General features: G+C 43.5%; 2 protein-coding genes across 7 annotated transcripts in view; one reads left to right on the top strand and one right to left on the bottom strand.

The window, feature by feature from the left end:
* LOC117646076 (synaptic vesicle glycoprotein 2B-like) overlaps window positions 1-13,961 on the bottom strand; it is a 20,609-nt gene extending 6,648 nt beyond the window's left edge. The window contains exons 1-4 of one of the 6 annotated variants that reach the window (XM_034386773.1): window positions 13,869-13,961; window positions 7,013-7,250; window positions 5,110-5,237; window positions 824-985 (exon numbers count right to left, since the gene is read on the bottom strand). In XM_034386773.1, coding sequence (XP_034242664.1) covers window positions 824-985; window positions 5,110-5,237; window positions 7,013-7,250; window positions 13,869-13,935 — 595 coding nt within the window. In that variant the 5' untranslated portion in view covers window positions 13,936-13,961. Of the gene's footprint in view, window positions 1-823; window positions 986-5,109; window positions 5,238-5,475; window positions 5,624-7,012; window positions 7,251-8,811; window positions 9,152-11,440; window positions 11,493-13,407; window positions 13,427-13,751; window positions 13,826-13,868 lie in introns of those variants that run through there. The other 5 variants (XM_034386765.1, XM_034386791.1, XM_034386782.1 and 2 more) reach the window with 5 other exon arrangements.
* On the top strand, window positions 9,165-23,256 carry LOC117646397. Its single transcript, XM_034387297.1, has 7 exons — window positions 9,165-9,173; window positions 13,765-13,860; window positions 15,403-15,548; window positions 16,497-16,700; window positions 17,206-17,312; window positions 20,327-20,502; window positions 22,274-23,256. The coding sequence occupies exons 3-7, from the start codon at window positions 15,403-15,405 to the stop codon at window positions 23,009-23,011; spliced, it is 1,371 nt and encodes a 456-aa protein (XP_034243188.1). The 5' UTR covers window positions 9,165-9,173; window positions 13,765-13,860; the 3' UTR covers window positions 23,012-23,256.

Here is a 23,256-nt window from a genome sequence, read left to right as displayed (position 1 = left end):
ACACTTCAAAGCGTCGGACACAACTGGTCGACACTTCAAAGCGTCGGACACAACTGGTCGACACTTGCAAGCGTAGGACAAACTGGTCTACGCTTTAAAGTGTCGACCTGTCCTACACTTGGATTTGCAGTGCACAGAGCACACGACCTTGTAATGGACAGACTATTGTAAAATTTAAAATTCTGTAGAAAAAAGATGTTTCTAACGTTCCAATTTTAAGAACATCGGTGTTGTCCGTAAAAAAAAAGTACAAGAAATCCAATAACCGTTAATGTTCAAAATGCAGAGCTTTATTTTGCTGACTAACGAAGAGGTCGGCTCAACCAAGCAAAGTTATGTTGAATTGTGCAAACTGTTGTGCGACTTTTTCAGCGTCTGGTGTCTACTGTAGCTCATTGTTAATCTAAAATCATTCAACACGGACAAAATTTATGAATCTACAGCTTCGTTTGAGCTCCGTGCGCGCAGGATTTTCTCCACTCAAGAAGGCAAACGTTCTGTCCAAAGGAGTCTCATCCTTCAGTCAACATTTTATTAATATTCTTTGAGGCTTCAGCGCATTTAATCGAGTTTCGTGAGGACGCTTAACAGAGTTGTCAATAATGTAAACAAAAATGTCACAATAAAAATGTTAATACGAGTATTGATAAGCGCAATCGTCAGTACGTTATTAAACAAAAAGGCAGTTAGAGGGTATTTCTAACCAAAAAAGGGAAGGCAGGAGGTGCAGCGTGCAAGTTTCAAGTTAGGGGTTCAAGCAGCAGCCTTGGGGTGGCTTCACGTCCGTTTGGACCGTTCCCAACCCCCCCCCCCAGATACTCACCAGCCAGGAAGAAAGCGTTGAGCGCGCCCATCTGCGCGGACGACAGGTCGAAGTCGCACTTGGCGGCGGGCAGGATGTAGGCGTTGATGCCGTTCTGGAGGCCGCTGGTCAGGAAGATGAGGCCGGCCGTCACGAGGATGCCGTAGCTGAACAGGCCGCAGCCTGGAGGGGAACAAGGAAAGTGGCAATTGGATCGTTTCACTGCACTGCAGGCAAATGGAATAGTCGGAGCGGCCAAATTATGGCATGACAAAAAGTAACACCGAAAATTAACGTGACGGACTGTCACACCGAAAATTGGCGTGATTTCTGAGTCACGTCGATTTTTGGCAATACACTGTTAAAAATAGTTGTTTTAAAACAACAACATAGTTACCAACCTCTACAACGCTGTTGTTTGTGAACAAGTTTGCTTGTTTTGAAACGACGAATTCGTTGCTAATTATTTTCTGACTTAGCTGTTTCCAAAAATGTTGCTGTGTACAAACAACCCGGACAATCTAAGAAGTGGTTACTGCGGGGTAACCGGGACTCTACTAGGTCTGTGACCTAATCGGCAATAAAAATTGATGCAATTAGGCGTCTATCGGTTTACAAACATCTTGTGGAAATGACGCAATCGTTTAACAACAAACGATTTTGAAAACTTTGATCGCTAAGAAATAGCAACATATTACTGCTAAATTACAAACAATTTTTAACAGTAAATTCTCTGTCCTGCCGTTTTTAATGTTTGATGAATTTGTCCACGTTGACCACTGAAAACGAAACGGTCGAACACATGGCCAAATTATGGCGTGACAAAAAGTCACGCCATAAATTGGCGTGACACGAAATTCACGCCGATAAACGGCGTGACATGTGAGTCACGGCGTCATCTGGCGTGAATGGCAACGCGTTTTATGAGACAAGTCATGCCCAAAAGCGGCATGACAAGAAATTCACACCAAAAATTGGTGTTAATTTTAGAGTCACGCCGAAAAATTGACGTGAGTTTTAGAGTCACGCCGATTTTTGGCGTGACTTTTCAGTCATGCCGTTTAGTGGCGTGACACTTTATGGATGAATTTCAGGCGGAAACTACTTAATTTTGAGAAGAGTTTCGACGAATTTTAGTGTATTTCACATGTTTGATGAATTTTGGCGCACGAATTTGGCTTGAGTCATTTCCCCTTGGACTGAATGAAATAGGCAGGGAGACTAGACAACAACGGCCTCGCCCGGAAGAAACGCGTTACAAACACGAGAGTGAGCAATGACCGTTCCGAAGAGAAATTCGGTCTTGGCAAATACAAAGTTGGTACCAAATGACAATCCATTGGCGATGCCTTCGTGCAGTCGCCATCAAATTTTCGAGTCCCGCGCGCGTCCCGATTGCCAGAGCGAGCTTCTCGTGCCGCGTCTAGCGCATGACCCTATAATCACACGCTCCACGCTGCCGGGGGTACCGCGCGCACACGTACTCACAGTGTGTGAGTCTGTGATAAGAGACGGTAGCAAGTGCTGCAGACTCATTCTGAGAGTCGTGTACGTCGCTCTCTGTCCTCCTTGCACTCACGGGGCGTCCCGTACAGGTGTGAGCGAGACAGAGAGAAGAAAACAACTCTCGGAATCACTCTGCCGTTGCAATGTCAAAGTCCTGTTGACGTGTTGTCGGGACACGCGCGTGCGGTCTTTGTGCACAGAGTGCGTAAACACAAACCGCCAAACTACGCTGTGTGTGTGTGTGTGTGTGTGGCGCGCGCACCGGCGTGGCCTAGAAAGAACTCTGAATCATCATCGCCTGCGCAGTGCGGTTCTACAACCACCCGATCGAGGGGGAAATCACTCTTAAAAACTGTGACCCGACTACTCCCTATTACGTTCTATTACGCTATTACAGAAGGCTTATTACGCTCGAAAATATCCAGATTTAGTCTAAATTCGGACCCTAAATAGGGAAAATCTTTAAAAATTTGGCTATTACGCTATTACTATTACGCGTAATACTAGGAATCGGTGACCCGACTATTACGCGAGTGATTTCCCCCTCGCACCCGATTGTTGACGGCGAAATTTAGCGAACTTTTTGGAAATGGAGCATCTAGTGGTTTTCGTTCATCTCAGACCTTATCTAAAGAGAAAATAGTACATATAACGTTTGCACAAAAATCATTATGGCAAGAGACAAAAGTCAATACGAGTCTGAGAGTGTTTTATTCACTCTCAATACCTCACAAACTACCTCAGGTCGACCTCAGGCTTTCGTAATTTGTTTTTAAAAGAAATCACGTCTACGTTTAAATTTGTGTAAACGGCGAGATAGTCCTCTGCAACGACGTGTCGCAGCATTATTTATCAAAAATCGTTGATCTTTCGAAAACAAAAATTCTACTTGGAAGCGAATTGTAACATATTGAAACGACCTTGACCTCGGCAAGCAGATTTCGACTGAAACCGGTTGAAGTGTGAAACGGGAAGGGCGTTCCTTGGCCTTGACTCTATGGGGCCCAGTGGGTGCTGTGCCCGCATGCAGAACGCGAGAGAGAGAGAGAGAGAGAGAGGAGAGAGAGGGAGAGGAGAGAGAGAGAGAGAGAGAGAGAGAGAGAGAGAGAGAGAGAGAGAGAGAACAAAATCAGAGAAGAAAGGCAAGGTGTTGACGAGAGTGACACTGACACCACACCAGTCACAACATGCGCAGCCTGGTTCTGAAAAAGTTCTGTTGTCCCTCTGTTTCACTCGCGGCCCCATGACGCGTCCTGCGAGTGCGAGAGAGACAGAGCGGCTGTTCGGAGCCAGCCTGCCGGGGCCGCCCTGTGTGCATCGGTGCGGAAAGGAGAAGGGCGTCGCCTATTGCCGCGACACTGTGCGTCTGCGCATGCCCTCCAGGCACCACTTCCATTCAGCAGTGAGCCCCCCCCCCCCTCTCTGTCTGTCTCTCTCTCCGTCTCTCTCTCTTTCTCTCTCTCTCTCTCTCTCTCTCTCTGTGTGTCTGTCTCTGTGTGTGCCCCCCCCCTCCTTCTCTCTTTCCCTGTCTCTCTCTTTCCATGAGTGTGTGAGTCTGTCTGTCTGTCTCTCTCCCTCTCTCTGGAGACCCTCACGAGATTATCTCTTACTGTCTTCCCGAAACCCATCGCATATCCCTGCCTTCATATTGCATAAATTTCTTCGAAACGTGTCTCCGCCCACTAGAATTTTAGAATTGAGAATTTTGAAATTACATCGTTATCAGACAACCCCACCGAAAGATCGCCTCCGAAGGCAGCAACGAATGTTTCGAAAAAGCTGCCTGTAAAGGATGCGTTTAGTACAGATAATTTCTTCAAGCATGGGTTAACTTTCCAACTTAATTTTGAAAAGATGACGCGGGTTCGCCAAAAATTGACGGCTGTAGACGCGCTACGCGAATTACGTATGATCCCCGACCTGCCGCTATCCGCTCTCCATCCTGCCGGCAAAGCAGATGAAAAGTATCCACAATGCTCAATTTGTGCTTTGTGGAAACCGGCTCACAGCGCAGCATCCGATTGCCCCCACTCATGTCCCGATCTGTACCAGTTTCGGCAGGCGCGAGGGTTTCCCCCACCGAAGCATACTGTGAGCGCAAGGAGCAGAGAATCCCACTATCTTGCATCAGAAACGCCTGTAAGTAAGCAAAAGGCTCGACGAGATCGTACAGATCCCAAACGATCCGACACATTCACATAATCTTTCGTCAGCGAAATTCTGAGTGAGGGGCCCCGTCACTGTTCTTGTGTGATAAATTTCATACAATTTGTTGCGAAAAGGCTAATTCCTTCAAATTATCGCATCTGTGGCAGCAATAAAAAATTATCGCATTAAAAATGCAATAAGTCTCTTACGTTTTGGCCGGTCTGGGCCCAGATTATTACAGTTATGGTGGATAAAACGATAACTACACTAAAAAAAGTGATAAATGCGCCTACAATAATTGTTGCACCTAAAATGCAATAACTTTTTCATGGCGCTACTAATGCAATAAAAATGTTATTGCTTTCTAAATTAGTTCATTGTTACACTTATAAAAACCTTATTAAAGTGCATGTTCCAAGAGTGGCTCCAAGGGGCGGCCACAGGCCTTTCGCCCCCTCCCCCAGATGGCACCTAGATGACGCCTGAACTGTTGGCAAAGAACCATACTTTGCCCCTGTAAGTAGGCAAAAGTAGCTCTCCCCAAAAGGCCGCCTCTAGGGATCCCCCACTGAGAAATTCATAAATCCGTCAAGAAAATCGGTAGTTACTCTGCTTGCAGGGAACCTCGACGGATTTAAAGCGAGAAAACTCACCGGTGGCGTCGATGGCTGTTTCGAAGTCTGCCGCTGCGTCACTCTTCACGTTCGCTTTTTCGTGGCGTCTGATCCGATGTGTGGGTGTTCCCTCCGGATAGAACCGAGTGGCACATGGTGGACAGGCTCTGCAGACAACAGGCACATTATAAATCGGGAGGGTAACACACTCAAACTACACAATTTGCAACAATAATCCTATTGCATAAAAGTACACATGTAATATTGATGTACTTTCATTGTCAAAATTTCTACCGAGAGATTCGTTTATATGTAAGCAATGCTGTAATGCACGAATTAAGGTCACTATTCAAACGCTTCACTTTTTATAAAATTGCTTTAAATTTAAGTAAAACTTTAACTTACACTTGCATAAATGCTTCCATGCTTGTATAGGAAAGGCCCACAAGCCTTACGTGTGGAAGCAAGCTAAAATATTTAACTCGGGTGAACTCCAGATTTGACGGTACGGCAAAGTGAACCGAATGGAGAGATTAATAATAAACTCATGCAACAACTAAAAATCGACAAACGATTACGATTAAAATGCTTTAAAGATACCGCATTAACTTTTCTAATTCCGATAGTGCCAACAGTGGTTCTGCGTGGCAACCGGGTTTTACACATAAGTGACCGGGTCGATTCTGGTCCGTCTCCCAAGACCGGATTTGTTCCCAGCGAACTAAACGTGCCTCCCGGGGCTCGGGGAAAAAAGTCCAAAAACTAACAGGGACAAAAAGGGGAAATGTGAAAACGGGCCGCCTACGGTCGCCACGGCCGATTTCTTGCGACGGGAATAAGGTAGGCGCACTAAAATTTGGCAAATCTTTCCTAATTTGATGCTCTTTGCTCTTTTCTTAACTCTTCCTCAAATCGAACCGTAAGGATCAAAATACGAATCATGTTTGGATTTTGATTTTGGAGAACGACAGAATAACCTTGGTCATATGAAGAAAAATCACGATCATACTGCTAGCGCCATTTCCTTCGTAACATGGGGCGTTTCATTTTCAGACATAAAGAGCGTCAACTTCATTTTGAACCGGTTTTCGTAGAACGAGAACACGGAAAGCAAAGGTACGAAACAAATCTGATCAAAAATTGGCCTGGACTCTTCGTACTTGCTAACTATGGAACTTCCGTGACTTGTTTCCCGTTACACACTGAATGTCTTTTGAGCAAATTTGGTACAAGATGTCAGTCTTGTGCAGATTTGTGCAGGACACGATTTTGTTCCTAAATGGGAAAATATGTGCAGTTCTTCGTACGAAAATTTTACGAGAAGTTTATCTGCACAAAATAAAACCTGTGATGTCTCGTACAAAATTGTACGTAACATTTGGTGTGTACATGTGGTCATGAAAGAAAGACGGACGTACCGTACATTTCTGTGCCTCTTAACCCAAGCCTTCACTCTCAGCCTCCTACTGTACTGAGTTTTCGATCGATAACGTAATGATGTAATAAACGTGTTAACATTTTCATTGTTCCACAAACATTTTCATCAATTTTGTTCAAAGCTGATGAGCTTTCTAACAAAACTCTATTAATGCGTAGAAACGTCAATGAATATTGATAAAATGTCGATTGAAGAATTAGAGTGTTCAACACATTTCCCTAGCAAAAGTACTTTCTTTTTCTTTTTTTTGTTCAACACTCTAAATGTCTTCCAATGAAATTTGACCTTTGTTATTCGTATGTTACAGTGAATTCGGCGCAAGCATAATACGAAGCAATATTCCTTCGTAATACGAATATTTTCAGCTTTATCATTGTAAGATACAAAGAAAAACGTTCGTAATATACGAAGAAAAACCACCTTCGTACTATGCTTGCGCCATTTCCTTCGTATTATGAATGGGAAATTTCTTCGTTAGACATTTTCAGTGAATGAGAGACTCACCGTGGGGCACGTGCTCCCCGTCGGGGTGCGCTCGCGGGGCCATGTCGCTTCGCCGCTTCGCGTTGGACGCCGCCGCAGTGAGTCAGGAAGAGCCGAACGCCGGTCCTGCGTCGCCTACACTCGCTGGAACGCGTCTGGTGGTGCCGGCGCCCGCGGGCAGCGCGGACGGAGGACGGAGGAGGGGGGAGCCGGCAGTACAGTCGCAGACAGTCAATCACCACGAGGGGCGTGGCGGCACCTGCGGAAAGTAGATTTTGACTTGGCAGAAGGTACAAAGGGCACCGCACTCTATAAAAGCCCACAATGTAGTTTTTGGTGCATAAGTTTTGCACGAAACTGTGCATGCGTTATAAAATGCACGAATTTCATGATAAACAATGCACATTTTAGTGCGCAGTTGTGCACAAATTTGTGCATTTAGAAACGCAAGCACACTTTCGTGCAAAGCTTATGCACAAAAAAACCAAGCTACATAGTAATTTAGTGTGCTACGAAGAACACGGAGATATTTGGTATTGTTCTAAGGTAAGACACTATTTTTTTCCATCGTAGTAAGCTTTTTCTTCGTACCTCACAAAGAGAAAACGAAAGGATTCGTTCAGTAAACAAATTTAATACGTACTATGTATCAACAAATTTCGTCTTACACTACTGCCAAGTCCACTTCAAGAAATTATGAGTGCACTTGCGTAGTCAGTCACGTGTGTGTCTGGAAGGGCTGGCTGTGTGCAAAATGCGAACATATTATGGAATGGAGCCACTCTTCCTTCGTAAAATGAAGCTTTTTCTTTGTAGCTTACTAAGAAAAGCTGAAAAAGATTCGTCATATAAACAATCTTCGTTCGTACTAGGTATGTACTACAACTACAACGTACACTACAACCAACTCCACTGTAAGAAATTTGGAGTGAACACTAAGAATGAGCTTTCGCTTTAGCTATTTTTACGTCCGAACCTCGGCTGTGCCGGCAAAGCCTTGAGTTCCTCTTAAACGTACGTTTTTCATCGGGGAGCGGGAACAGTTCGTCCGAATCGCTACACTGTGGCAAAAAGGTACGGAAAATTCTGTTAATTATTTTGCCAGGATTCTCCGTAGCCCTCTTATCAATATTCTCCGTAGGCTCTTACAGTATTCTCCGTAGGGCCGTACAGTAAGTCCGTACAGTCTTCTCCGTAGGACCTGGAAGACTGTATAGTCCTACGGAGATCACTGTAAGGTCCTACGGAGAATACTGTGCGGTCCTACGGAAAATACTGTAAGAGCCTACGGAGAATATTGATAAGGGGGCTACGGAGAATTACCACAAGCTGTTAACAGAATTTTTCGTAGCCTTTTGCCACAGTGTAGACGACTTAAAATGCCACAAATCAGTCCCATAAATGAGTGAAACAGGGGCGGAGGTCAGGGGTAGAATGTTGTGAACAGAGATCCTTAACATTTAACTAACACTGCTTTCATAACGTAACATGACAATGCTCGCTAATGGTTAAGGGTACGGACTTTTGCAAGTACTTCGAAAAGTATCTCTACACAAATTCGAGACACAAGAAAAATAACTTATCCTTTAGAAAAGAATTCAGAAGTTAAGGGTTATAATTTTAACTCGTACAATAACGTCTTGATGCCTTTTTAGGTAAGTTAAGGATCCCTCGTTACGAAAAGGTTTACGGTAGAAATTTTGAAGTTAAAAGTCCCTAGTTTGTTCTCTTTTTATCTTTTTTTTTCGGGGGTAAGCTATACTGAACCGTCATTTGACAGACGGTACCTGTAGGATTAGGAGTGCCCAAATTTCACTCACCTGTTTCCGGACGCGAGGCGGGATGTTGCAATACGTCATTTCGCTCGAAGACGAAAACCAAGGAGCAGCGCGTCTCGTTTTCAGCTAGCCGAGTACAAGCGAAGCGGGGCCCACAGTTTGGGAAAGTGACACGGCTAATGGCAAGCGCGGGAGCGGTACTCGCTTTTATACGTCGGTCGCTGGGATGCCCCACTCTCTCCCCAGGGACGGATGCGCTCAGAGCGCGATCGGGCCGGGCTGCGTCTGAAACGCGGTCCAAGGCACGCGCAGTGGATCGCATCCGGAACGTGCTCAGAGACAAGCGCAGTAGGGTGCCCGAAAACATGCCGCTTTGAGAAGACAGCCGGCGAAAACAAGAGCAGGTACGCACTTCTCTGAAGCGTATGACGCAAACTACTTTCTATGGCGTCTCCTCATGCGAGTCTACATTGACCCAGGGGGCGGAACTAACACACCACTTACACCATTAAGCTGGAGAACACACTTAACTTCTATGCTTGCGCGTGGTACGCGCGTGCTTTCAATACAAATTTGTACGCAATGTCGCAAGAATTAGTGTAATTTTACACTCTCAGCCGTTTACGGACTATTTCTCGTCTCATCAGCAGAAGTATTTCTGAAGGCAGCCATAGAACTTGGTATATTTCGTTCTTAAATGCTTAAAAAATTATTTGTATAATTTATTTAGGAAACGGTGATACCAGTACAGTAATTAGCAATTGCTAAGGAATACTGACAAATATACTAAGTTCTATAGTTGTTCACAGAAATGAGTCTTAATGAGAAATAGTCAGTAAAAGGCTGAGAGTGTACGCTGAAGTTGGTACGAAAATGCTAGCATGTTTAGAATTGTGGAAGGGAAGAAGGGGGAAAAACTTACTTATCCCCAAATTAATTTTTTTTAAATTTTAGAATTTGGGTTTTCCCCAAAAAATTTGGTGTAGAGTTTTAAAAAAAATCCCTGGGGGATAACCCAAATTTAAAAATTAAATTTTTGGAAAGGGGAAAAAGTCCAAGTCCCTTTCTTCCTTTCCTTTTGGTTTTTAACAGTGGGAAAAAAATTCCCAATTTTCCCCCAATTTTTAAATTTTAATTTTTGGTTTTTTCCAAAAAACCGAGGCCCCAAAAATTTTTTTCTTGTTTTCTTTTTTCAGAAAACGGGGGGCCAAATTTTTGGGCCCCTTTTTTTTAAAAACGGCAAATTTTTTTTTTAATTTTCCTTTTTTTTCCAAAAAAATTTTTTTAAAACCAAAGTTGCCAAAAGGTTTTAAAGAAGGGCTTTTTTCAAACCCCCTTTAAAAACAAAAGAAATTAATTTTTTCCCGGCCCCGAAAAAATTTTATTTCCAGGAGGGGGATTGGGGGAAAAAAAAAAAGGGGGGTTAAACCCCCTTTCCCCTTTTTTAAAAAAACCCCCGGTTTTCTGACTATTTCTCATTTGCAGACGCATTTCTGTAAGCAACCATAATACTTAGTATTTTTTGTCAGTTTTACTTAGCAATTACTAATTACTGTACTGATATTACAGTTTTCTTTGTAAATTACAAAGAAATTTTTAAGTATTTAAGAACAAAATACTAAGTATCATGGTTGCTTACAGAAATACGTCTGCTAATGAGAAATAGTCAGTAAACGGCTGAGAGTGTACTACACGCAAGAGAGACACACCAGGGCATCCCTTGCTACATTTGAACTTTTCAGCTTGAGGCTTGTTAACAGCGCCCGACCTTGACATCGCGCCACGGCAGGCTGCTTCAGAGAGTCGCTTCCAACACTCTCTCTCGCACTCACAAGGGCGTCCCGTACACGTGCAAGAGAGACAGAGCGACGAAAACGACTCTCGGAATCAGTCTACGCCTCGTATCTCCATCCGTTGCACCCCTACGCCGCGGTCCTGAGCGAACCAGAATCAACACGAGGTGCGCACGAGACGGTCTCAGCACCGATATGCTTGCTTAGCTTTTCGTCAGGCAGCCGCTGTCTGCTACCTGTTGCGAACCGAAAACTGAGCAACCAGAGAGAGTACAGTACTTTGACCACGCGAGATGACTTCACTCCCAGGGGGCAACACCTCGCGCAATCTTGCGTTCACCCTTGCAAGGGGAAAATCGTTGCTGGTTTTCCCTGGTGGCCTGTTGTAAAAACTCGACCTGGACATTGGGTCGATGCCGTTCACACGCAAACACTTTCAAATTTCGAAAAAGAAAAAGCAATAACCGCATTTCGGGCACTACCGGCAACAATGTGTCAGCGTCGAGGGGTGACCCACTGTCAAATTTTATGTACAATGATTGTGTGAATGTGCAAGATTTCTGGCGGTGTTGCCTACTTACAGGCGTTTTTGCCACCTGAATGTGGAATGTGGTCAAATTTTGTACAATGAATGTGTGAAGCTGTTCCCCTCTCGGTCAGCGTTAGGCACACCTAAAAAAAGCGTTTCTTGAACACCGAGATAATATACTTGCCGTAAGTGAATTTTCTTGGAACATCCTAGTAAATTTGTGGCAAGTATATTGGTTCAAGAAACGCCTTTCTTTTATAGTTCAATGCGTGCACGCGCCTGGGGTTCGCCTTCAAGTCACATCTTCACTCCCGATTTCCTTCAGATAAATGCCGTGCATTCTCAATACCTAAGGACACAAATGTATCATAATACAGAGCGTCCATTAAGGAAGAAACTAGTCTTAAGTCAATGAGAACACTTGGGTCCACACTCGGCTGTCGACGGTGTAGAAGGTAGGCCGTCTGACCCGCAGATCGTAGCACTCCGTCAACTTTGGTAAGCCTGTAAGTACCGTCATGTCCCCTAAAGTGGGACGATTTTTACGGAAAATCGCCTGTAATTCACAGAATAACGATAGCACCGAAAATCGCCGGGGATTTAAGAATCTTCATGTCAAAACACGTCTTTTACCGAAAACAAATTTTCTTTTCAGACCAAGGGGCTCCGGTAGGAGCAGCAAGAACCGTGTCCCAATTTAGGAGCCAAAGTCTCCTAAAGTGGGACAAAGTCCCCTAAAGTGGGACACGTTCATTCTTTTTCGCCTAAAAACTGCAGTAGCAAAAATTTTCATAAAATGTATTATGTCTAAAATTAAATTTGAAGCAAGATTGGTTCAGAAGTCTTTTTCGATATCTCGACTGGTTAAGCTGATATGAGCCACTTCTACCAAATAGATTTCCTAAGATATATTTAAATTAGAAACCACCGTAGCGCCTAAACCAATTGAAATACGGCAAAGACCAATAAAACAAAATGGCCTTAAAATTGAATTTCTGACCAAAAACATTTAATATTTTTTTTGCTGGGCACGTATTTTAGAAGTTTCAAAATGCATGGCAAGAAATACATGTTGAAATTTTGAAAACTAAAAGCCGTTCGCCGTACAACTTTTTCTCTAAAATATTTTTTGTTTAAAATTTAATTTTACGCAAGATTTGTTTAATGGTCGATAACGATATCTTTATCGGTTCAGCCAAGAGGAAGCATTTGCTTTCAAACATTAACTAAATTTTGTGCTGACTTAAAAAAGCATACCGAACCGTACTTTCCCGACTGCTTGGGTCTCCAAACCGACCTGGCAACCAAATATAGACCAAGTGGCATTTCTAGGACGCTGGAGGTGAATGCAACGCGTCTGAATCGGTCAAAACCTAAGAAAAACGAAAAAAATTGGAGTGTCCCACTTTACAGCCCCTCAGAAGATTGCTTCCCACCGTAAAACGAAGCGTCGGAAACAAATTTTCTAAAGTGCATCTTGTAGGTGAAAGAACGCGTTACAACATGTCTGAAGTCTAGAATGGTCCGAGCATCGACGGCTCGAAGCCCCGAATCCGCGCTAGACGTCTGAAAAAACTACTCTATTTTTCGGCATTTAATTCCAATTTTCAAGATTTTTGGGGGGAGGGGGTATGAGCGGGAAAAAAACACTCTCTGCGGATATGGTCTCGGAGGGGTCCTACCGTCTCAACAACATTTTTTAACTCGCAAAATATCCACGCGTTGGCCGTTTACGGCCTAAAATAGGGAAAATAGTCAAAATGTCCCACTTTAGGGTTCGTGTTCACATTTAGGGGACTTGACGGTAGTTCTCCAAGAAACGAAAACTTTCGTACTTGTACTTACACTCTCAGCACATTACTGACTCTTTGATCATTTTGTCAGTACTTATTCAAGCAATTTGTGCAACCATAATACGTACTGTTTCTTTTGTCAAGAACTACTCAGGAAATGTTAATTGATGTACTAACAATTTGGTTTCGTACATAATTTTACAAAGGAATTTTGTCATACTTTCTTAGACAACAGAAAACACCAAGTATTAGTGTTGCTCATACGAATACGTAATTAATGAGGAAAAAGTCAGTAACGTGCTGAGAGTGTATTATGTTTACACAAATCATTTCCACAAGTAAAATTTAGTGAAAACTCAGTTACGTTACTGAACACTATTTTTACCCTCTTTACTGTTTGCACTTGAAATGTGCTTTCTTAGTATGTGTTAAGCGTAACGTTACGCTAGCTCCGACGCTCCTCTTCCATGAAATGCAGCGTTTTACGCCGAGCATACCCCCTCCCCTAAGTGCCTGACGTAACTCATGGACGGCCCCTTTCGGTCGCGGTTCCGGAGCGCTCGAAGCCAAGCACGCCCTCTCCAGTCAGCCGAGCCTGGCAAGCCTGGCACAGACCCGGCAGCGGAGACGAGAGCGACGAGGAGCAATTGGGTACTTCGGAAGAGCTGGGACGGAAGTTGAGAAGAAATCAAGAAGAAGAACAGCCGGACTTGGATGAGAATAGAAAACTCCGCGGAAGCGGCAGAACGGCGCCGCAGACGCTCTTTCTCATACTTTGTTCTTCTTGATTTCTTTTCCACTTCCGTTCCAGACTTTCTCCAAAGTAACGTATTCTGTAAAAGACGTCTGAAAGGGATTGACGTGTACTTCTTGTGTGCAGCACTGTACTGCGTACGGGCAAGGTCGGCCGTCTGGCATCTGGGTGGAACGCAGCAGACATTCCGGATATATCAACCCTACATCTAACCGTCTGGAGGCAAGTACCACGGGAGAAAGAACAGTCAAGTTGTCTTCGCTCTGCTCCTGCTCTGGTAAAATTGAAGTGCAGCATTTCCCTTCATTTTCAAAAGTAATCAGTTTACGCGTTACAGGCTCATCCGCCAAGATTCCCTCTATACAAACGCATGGTGGACTTTCTAGTCTACGCTTCATTTCAATCGTAACGTCTTCAAGCGAAACCTTATGCTTGATTCAGGCACACTCACTAAATTCTTGTAGTCTTTCTTTTACGCTAGTGGAAACAACTGCAAAAGATTTGTACACCGAAATTCATCACTGGTTTTCTAAGTGTCATAATGACCTAATTTTAAAAGCAACAACTTTTTTATTGCATTTAAAGTGCCTTGAAAGAGTTTTTGCATTGTGAGTGCATTAAATATTGCATTGCATTACCGCATTTATCACTCTATTAGCGTACACTCTAAATGTGGAGTACCCAGAAACTGGGCGTCTTTGTCGCCCGCCCCACTTTTCAGGGTGCCCAATGTCGCCCAGTTTCTGGGCACCTTTGTCGCCCAGTATCGGGGTGCACAAATCATACAGTAACTGGCCCTCTCCCATGCCATGTGTCTAGTTCCTGGGCGACGAAGGTGTCGAAATTCATAAAAATCCTTCTTAAATTAGAATTTTACACAGCAATGCTAGCAAATATGGGCAAAGTTGAGTGCCATGCACTAAAGTTAATCCAAAATCCGAGTGGGATTCCAAACTTTTGCACAGCGTTATTCAATGTCATGTCCTCTTGCTTTTACGTGCGTAAGTTGTGTTTGATACGTATCATGCATAAAGGGTACACGGCAATGCATTATATCATTCACACCTTACGTACGTACGTATCTGTGCACTCTCAGACTGTTATTGACTTTTTGTCCTTTGTTATAGAGTATTTTACACAGCAATAAAAAGTACTATTTCCTCAATATTTATGTAGGATTTTGTTCGTTATATTGACATAAAGTCAATTTGCTATTGACAAAGAGTCAATGCGCAATTGACTTAAAAAATAGTCAATAATTGATGACAATTTAGTCTTTATAGTGAACAATATTGTACATGGTTACAAAGGAAATACTACATATTATTGCTGCTAAAAAAACTACGTAAGCAAAGGACAAAATGTCAATAGTGGAGAGAAAAAAGTCAATACGAGTCTGAGAGTGTGCATGCGCAATTATGCTTAAAAAAGCATAATTATGCACACTAAATGTTTTTTTGTACAAATTTTGTACGAGACATCACAGTTTTCTGTGCACACGAACTTTTCGTACAAATTTGTTCAAAATTTTGTACAATTTTGTACGAAAATGGCGAAATGTGTGCAGTTTTTCGTACAAGAACTGTGCAAAAATTTCGTGTGCACTAAAAACTTATGTCTCGTACAAAACTGTACAAAACATTAAGTGGGTGCCTTAAAAAGTCCCGAAGAGTTTATGTGTAGAGACGCTTTAGTTTTACCAATGTGAGCGGACGCTGGAGTGGAGTAAAAATGCGCTACAGCGAGAAAGTTTCTGTTGCGCAGATGGAACTTTCCGACTTGACCGATGACGTCCTGATCAAGGTGTTCAGTTACCTGAGTGCCAGTGAGCTGCTGCAGTGCAGGACCGTGTGCCGAAGATGGCGACCACTGGCCCTGCTCCCTTGTCTCTGGCGCAACAAGACAATTAGGTAAGTAAACTATGTTCATGTCTGAACTTCACTGCCAAAAAAATACTTCTTTTGCCAATATCTTTGGTGTTTACGGATTGTCATCCCCAATATTTTGCTGACGGTTAGAGCACCCCTTAAGGGTCCTTCAATGCCAATATCGGCCAATATGGTCCAAAAGTAAGATTGCGTATTTTGGTAATTATTAAAACGGTGTATTTTTAGCCAAATCTTTCTTTTGGGCAAAGGCTGGGGGTTCGAAACATGTTTCTCACTACATTATGGTGCCCTTTACTGTTTTCAATCCATTTGAGCGCCAATGTTTTTTTTGCCACGGCCAAAGCTTTGAATTTCAAAAAAAATATAGGAGTGTTTCTGGGGTGGTAGGCTGCGATAGAAAAAATTGGGAGCTGGATTTGGACCATGATGGTTTGTCGTGGAATGCCCCGTTCTTCACTCGGCCCCGAGCGAAAGGGTCTATCACGGAAATATCTCAAACTTCGGTTGACCCGTTTGTTACACATCTCATCAGTTGATGGGTTAACCCAAAGCTCATTGCCTTTCCAAATTTTGCGTTGGTCTGAGGGTGCTGATTCACCGCTCTGGGTAACAATTTCACCGTACAGAAATATAGACTCTACGCAGACCTCAGCCCCACGTCAATTGTCTCCTAATTCCACCTTGTTTGGGAGAACTACGTAAACATGGTTCCGTAGTCCATTCCAACGTAAAGATTTAAATCGAAAAACCCGTCTACAGAGTGATGCTACACTTTTAAAAATTTTCACAGTTATTTCTTAAGCTTTTTTGACAAAAATCCAATTGCATCATTTTTCTGATTGAATTAAGGTTACCCTGCAAACAGTCTTTTGTTTCTCCTGAAAAATGATGATAATTGAGTTATCCCCTTCTTCCGCTTCATGGATCATTTAGTGTGAATGCTGTAAATCTCATGTTAAATTCTGTTAGGTTCTTCGATGGGAAGTCGCGTGAGGATTTGCCTGCCGTTCTGCGCGTTGCGCCCCGCTTAAACGAACTCAGACTGTATGGCATTTCCGACGAGACAATCGTGGAGTGGGGCCTTTTGCTGTTCTCTACAAGCTGCGCCGTTGCCGATCTCAGCATCAGCTTCGATGGAGCGGACTCAGGTTTTGCTTCGATGGTGCTTGCTCGGTGAGTTTGGTGGTGCACTGTTAAAAATAGTGTTGTAATTTAGCAGTAACTATGTCGCTAATTTTCTGAATGACCAAAGTTGTCAACATGACTTCAGTTGTTTAATGATGACTTACGTTGTTCGAAAATAAGATCTTTGTTAACTAGTAGACAGCCATATGGGCATCCATTTTGATTGCCGTTTTAGTCACGAACCTTACCTTACCGACGTATCCAGTGCATGCATACTTAAGCATGAAAAGTGCACAACTATGCATTTAAAAAGTCCACATTATTGTGTTCAAAACGGGACGCACCAAACTCGAATCATCCTTTTGCTCCCCTCCATGCTTGGTCGCTAAGTCAATACATAGTAAGTTACCATCATTTTCGGTTCGGTCTCTGCTAACAGCCGCTGTCAATGAATTGTCTTGAGGGCTCCTTTGCATTTATTTCAGATAGGCGTAGGTATCTTGGGCGGATAATAGTATCCATTTTTGTTCATTAAGGCGTTTGGTGTTTACAGTCAAGTTTCTCTTGGACGTTTGAAGGGGGTTTCTCTAAGATTGAATTGGAAAAATCCCTCGAAAATCCGCCTAGGAGCTCTGCTAAGGCAGTTGGTCTGCACAGAAGGTGAGTTCTTATTTTTTTACGAAGACTTTTGCACATTACAAAGAAAATGGTGCGAGCTTAACATACTTTATTTTCGTACAATAGAGGTTTTTATTTCGGATCTTCCAGTAAAGATCCACTAAAAAAAATATTCGTACGTAGTACGGCGAAGATATTCTCCGTATATGCTTGCGTCGAACCATTGCTCCATGGTACAAATTTCGCAACTTGCAGAGTGTACAAGATGACAAAGAGACGTAACACACACCAGCGTACACCTACCAAGTAGTAAATTCAGGATAAATGCAACGTTCGTGAAAACTACCGTGAAACGGGGTAACTTCGGACACTTTTGATAGGTTTTTTTAAAATTGTGAAAGTTGTGGTGCTGTCATGGACTTGAGGGTTAAAATTTATCATCTACCCACCTTTAGCTTCGTTTTGGCGCTTATTTCAAATATCTGCACCTCACCGTTTTTACAGTGGAGGGTCCGAAGCAGTGTCCGAAATTACCCCGTGTTTTGGGGTCATTTCGGACACCCTTGGAAAAAACGAATTTTCGTTCTGATTTTGGTCCCAAAATCGATCACTGTCTCTTTCTAAAGTGCTAAAATGATTATATGAGAAATTCGTAAGGGTTTAGATGTAAAGGTAAGGTAGGGGTGGTCATTCATACATAATTTGAAGTCATGTTTTTGCACTCATATGTAGTTCGATTTCAGGAATAGTGGGTGCAACTAGTAGAGCCATTTAGAACGCTTATTTTTTAATTTTTGACCGATAAGCTTTCATAGGCAACTCGGGCCATACTTTATTACGCGAAAGTGAATCTTAAATGTTCCTCTACAAGATTACATACGATCACAAACATGCTTATGAAAGGCAAGTAGTCGTGTGGTATGTACGGTTAGGAAGATACAGGGGCTCAGTGGAAAGCTTTGCATTTCAATTGTAGTAAACCGGCGAGCTATGCAGCCATTCGCTAAGTCCAACTCTCATGTCACATGAAAGAAAATTAATCGCAAAACAGTCGTTGACACTACGGTAGGACATGCACATAAAACTAAGTATTAAAGATGTAGCTTTGCCCCATTTTTATGAAATTCGAAGTTTACAAAGCAACCGCTGTAACAATTGGGGATTATCGTTGTTATTGGATTATCTTCAACTTTCAGAAGAGCTCTTCAGCTTCCACCACTCAAACTCTGCGAAATTGAAAGTGTGCAGGACGTACCCACTCTCCCTGGCGTGACGTTTGTATGTCCGAAATTACCCCGTAAAGTAACAATTTTTTTGGTTTTGAGCCCATATAAACCATACTATTTGACCCAGGTGATTGAAAATTTGACACAGTATGCTCTTAACATGATTTAACCGACAAACAATCGCCTCATCAACCGGCCATGAACAGTTTCGGCTTGCCAGTCAAAGTTTTTACGCATAAGGCGAATTTAGGTAAAAATGGTTAAATACAAAAACCACTCTTTCTCCTGAAGTTTGCCCCTCATTTGGCCTCCGGGTGATTGATCAGATGGTTTTAAGTGTGGCCGATGCGATGCGCGCAACGGGACAAGCCTCCAAGTTGGCCGTTAGATGGGAGCATCATTGCAATGCTTCCGGGCAGAGTTGTCCGAAATTACACCGAGTGTCCGAAATTACCCCGTTTCACGGTAAGGGAGTATGGGGCGATTTGTAACAGATTTCGGAATTCTCTTTACCAAATTAAGAACATTCTGCATATCGGTGTCAAACTTGTGCCAGTTGAGCAGTCTGGCCCTTCATCTAGACTGTGCAGCTCCATTGGATCAATCTGGAGTCCGTAATCTTTGAAATCTAAGACGCTTTCCAAACCCTTGCATGCTGTTACGAATCGCCCCAGCATGGGGTGATTTGTAACAGCAATGGGGCTTTTCATAACATCCTACACATTAAATGAAACATCGTCGGGAATGTTATCTCCTCCAGCAGTTGTTCTTCGGATGTCCTACAGACGCCTTAAAATCTACATTACAAGCTGCCGTTGACCGCCTCAGTATTAACTGACCGGCTATGTCAACCCTAACCTCTCTTTTTTCAATTTTGGAGGAAAGAATAGAATAACTCGCTTTAAAATGCATTTTGGAGCTGTGTAAATGTATTGGAATTAGGCAGCAGATGATTCGAGAAATAATTCAAGCATTTAATTGCAAAAACTACTAAAATTCTTGTTTTTATACGGGTCTGTTACGAATCACCCCAAATGCCTGTTACGCAGGAAATCCGTCCCTAACTATCACTGGACAAAGTAAAAGCAACTTATGCCACGTGGTTACATTGTAAAGGGGTCACGCTTCAAGGCCCCAACGGTACTTCGATGGTGATTCATACCTAGGGAGCCTCAGACAGAAACTTCCTAGAACTCAAAATAAAAGATTTGCCTGTTTTCGGTGTACCCTATATTTCAGACGCCCTCCAAAACTATACCTGAGCACCGATCACATCCGCTTACATTGTTCAAGGACGCTCTACTTGAAGTGAAAGAGGGGCCATACTCAGATTTTCCTCTGCTCCCTTCACTTAAATTAATATACGCATTTGTTACGAATTGCCCCTGTTACAAATCGCCCCATACTCCCTTACGTTCAAGACACTGAAAAAAAAACTTTGAAAAATCGTCCACTGGGACGACGGAATGGTGCGGCTGCGCCGGGCTGCGCGGTCCGGCCGCCGCACGCCGGACTGTAGCGTGCATCGCTTCACGCGCTGTCTAGGCTGCTGCAACGCCCTGCTCTGTACACACTAAATGATTTTGTACAAATTTTATACGAGACATCACAGTGTTTTGTGCACACGAACTTTTCAAATTTGTTCAAATTTTTTTACAGTTTTGTGCCAAAATGGCGGAAAATGTGCAGTTTTTCGTACGAAAATTGTGTGAAACTTTCGTGTGCACTAAAAACTGTGATGTCTCGTACAAAATTGTACATAACATTAAGTGTGTAGGATTCTGAGACTCTTGGGTATTTTCACTTTCCCTTGCCCTTATTTTGATGCAGGTTTGGAGTCCATCTGTGTTGAAGCATGGGATCATCCCGAGCTATCGCACTTCCCCAGTGCAACCCAAGTCGGAGGCGCGGTCCCTCCAGCGTCCCTGCGGATTCTTAAGCACTACGTCCCGTGCCGTGACGAGTACTTGCCGCTTTATTTGGAGTGGCATGCGGCCACTCTTGAGGTAAACGCCTAGCTTGCTCTTTATGAGGAGAGCCAGCCGAAAAAATGTACCGCGATGTACACTGCGAGATAAAACTACGGAAAGTTCCACTCTGTATCCAAACCACGGAGATCTCAGTCTTTTAAGGGGGGGAGGGGACCCTGCTCAACTTTTAGTTCTTGAGACAACTTTTTCCTCGAAAAAAAAATGTATTGGGGGACCATGCTAAAAATACGTTTCAAGAGGTGCTGATCACATTGAGATAGTTGAAAAAAATATTTTTTTCTGGACCCCAAACCACTTAAGTTCAGTGGTAAAATGACCCAAAACTTCAATTGATCACAGTTCCTCTAATAATTGCCTGAGATGGCTGAAATTTTGTGGGGTTGTTAACCAATGGGTAGGCACCATTTAAGCCAAATAAGCCAAAGAGGAGCGAAATCGCCGATGGTCTGCTTCGAACGGCCCTGATACGCTCAAATCTTGAGTAAAAATAGTGAAATTGAGCAACTTTGAGAGCCCGTAGCGTCCAAACCCGACGTCGTAGAGCCTCACGCGACCCGGCATTCGAAAGAGCGCACTTTTTTCTTTCGGAAACAACACTGAGGTGATTTTTTGGCCAGCAGGTTCCGGGACCCCCAAAAGCCCCAAACCCTAAAAAACAGCCATTTTTAGGGGTTTTTGACCTCTACCAAAAATCCAATCGGTGTTTGATCCGGCCCAATTGGTGTTTCGGCAATTCGTATTCACTAGAGGAACCAAAAAAATCGGGAGGGAGCCAGATCTGAGGGGGTCCCCGGCCAAGTGTTTTTTTTTGTCTGGAGCTGCTTAAAGGGGGTGAATCACTCCAAAAACAGTGCTTTTGTAAAAACGACATTTAAACCAAACGGAAAGAGATAAATTGTTCACAGCTTTTGTTCGCGGAATTTGTTTACAGTTAAGGGGGTACCCTGGTGAAACTTTCAAGTAGGCTTCAAAATAATCCCAGAGAGTTGAAACTTTGCTTAATTATGAGGTTCATTATGGTGAGTTCCCAAAACAAAATTCAATCCAAAATGTTGAACGGTCTCTGAGAAAAGTGGCTTTTTAGTGTTTTTTGGGGCGTTGGAGAAAAATCCTCCTGCGTCTTTCATTGGGACGGAAAGTCTTGAAAATTTTTTTGGGTTATCCTAAAGATGTATAGAAGAGATTTTAGTGACGGAATTTTCAAATTAAACTTCTGTCCTGAGATATGAGTTTTCAAATTTCAACATTTAATAAAAAGTGATTTTTTTCCCTTTTTTCAAACTTTTAGGTGTGTTAAAGAAAAAGTAGGGCTGATATCAAGATTCCGTCACTAAAATTTGTCGACAAGTCATCAATGAATAGAGTCCATGCAAGACAACTCATGTAGGTGTCAACCAGGAACGCAGGAAGTCTTTCTACGACAAAACTTTTTGTCGACTGAGCAAAGCTGTGAAGTTGAGCGTAGAAGCCAACGACAACTGATCTCAATGTTATTTCCTTCCAAATGATAAAGAAACTACCCACTTAGCTTAAAGGTGTTCAACCTGTCGAATTTGAAACCCTCTCTGCACATTTTTATCTATTAACTTTGAAAATACTATTTTTTGGAATTTTGGCGATTTTTTCACCAGGGTCCCCCCTTAAATATTTTTAATTTTACGTGACAAGATTCACTTTTAGACAAAACCTGTATGCAGGTTCATGAAATTGGGCGTGTGCACATTCCATCAGGAAGCGTCCCTACTTAAAATTCTCTGTGCTGAAACGCTGTCTCTTTGTCTACCAGAAGGTGTCATTCATGGCAGATTCGCCTGGAGCTCGCGTGGCGTCCCTGCTCTCGTCCCTGCCCCGCTTGCGAGACCTTCGCTGCCCTTTGTTGGAGGACATGCATTCTCTGCTGCCGTGCCCGTCACTGAAGAGACTCTTCCTGCACGTCGACCTGACCGACTCGAACTGGCTAACTTTGCCCGGGGTCCGGGCGTTCCTCAGCTCGGCCGTCTTACTGCTGGAGGAGCTGGTGCTGGACGTCTTCAAAAACTCGGACGACGACGACGCGGTGAGCTTGGTGCAGTCCCTAGGCGGCACGGGGACATCACCTGCAACGCTGCGAAGTTTAAAGTTCTGTGTCGCCCATGAGTACGAGATTCCACAAGTCGAATGGGACCCTCCACTACTGCTGCAGCCTCTGGCTAGCATTCTCCACCGACTTCCGCACCTTCGACACCTCGACATTGGCGGCGCGCCGTCGGACGAGTTCCTGGAGGCGCTGGACGGGCGCGTGCTGCCAAACCTTCGAGAGCTAGAGGTGTGCACGTCTCGGGAGTTCACGCACGAGCAGTTCCACAGTGAACGAGTGCGTATGCTCATGCGGAGGAACCCGCGGTTGCATCTTATGGTCACGGTTGCATCGAATGAAGAAGGAGAAAAAGAAATCATCGAGTGTAGCCACTGCCCTTTCCCGCTAACCGGGAAAAAGAATTTGAATTCACTCTGTTCAGTCACCCCGTGGGAAAGGGCCATGTGATGTAAAGCATTGGGCGCCTGACATCTTCATCAGTTGAGTAGAAATATGCATATGCATTAGATCTGTAATTCAATGTACATGCTGTCATGTGTTTCCTGCACTTCTCACGACATGCCTTCTTCAATAATTAAATTGTTTTAACAGCTTTTGAAAGCCATTTATTTAATTGTACTCCGTACTCCCACTTCCAATAGACCTTTCCAGGCTTAAGTTTTTGGACAGTACCCAACACGTCCATTCCAGGA

This window comes from Thrips palmi, unplaced genomic scaffold (assembly GCF_012932325.1).
Source record: "Thrips palmi isolate BJ-2018 unplaced genomic scaffold, TpBJ-2018v1 HiC_scaffold_10, whole genome shotgun sequence".
Classification (NCBI taxonomy): Eukaryota; Metazoa; Arthropoda; class Insecta; order Thysanoptera; family Thripidae; genus Thrips; species Thrips palmi.
Note: the sequence above shows the minus strand (reverse complement) of the source record. Positions and strands in the feature narration are given on the sequence as shown.

Coding starts and splice junctions, on each gene's coding strand:
- LOC117646397 (XM_034387297.1), top strand. CDS start 15,403: ATGGAACTTTCCGACTTGACCGATGACGTCCTGATCAAGGTGTTCAGT. Junction 15,549..16,496: donor TGGCGCAACAAGACAATTAG/GTAAGTAAACTA, acceptor AAATTCTGTTAG/GTTCTTCGATGGGAAGTCGC. Junction 16,701..17,205: donor GCTTCGATGGTGCTTGCTCG/GTGAGTTTGGTG, acceptor TGGTGTTTACAG/TCAAGTTTCTCTTGGACGTT.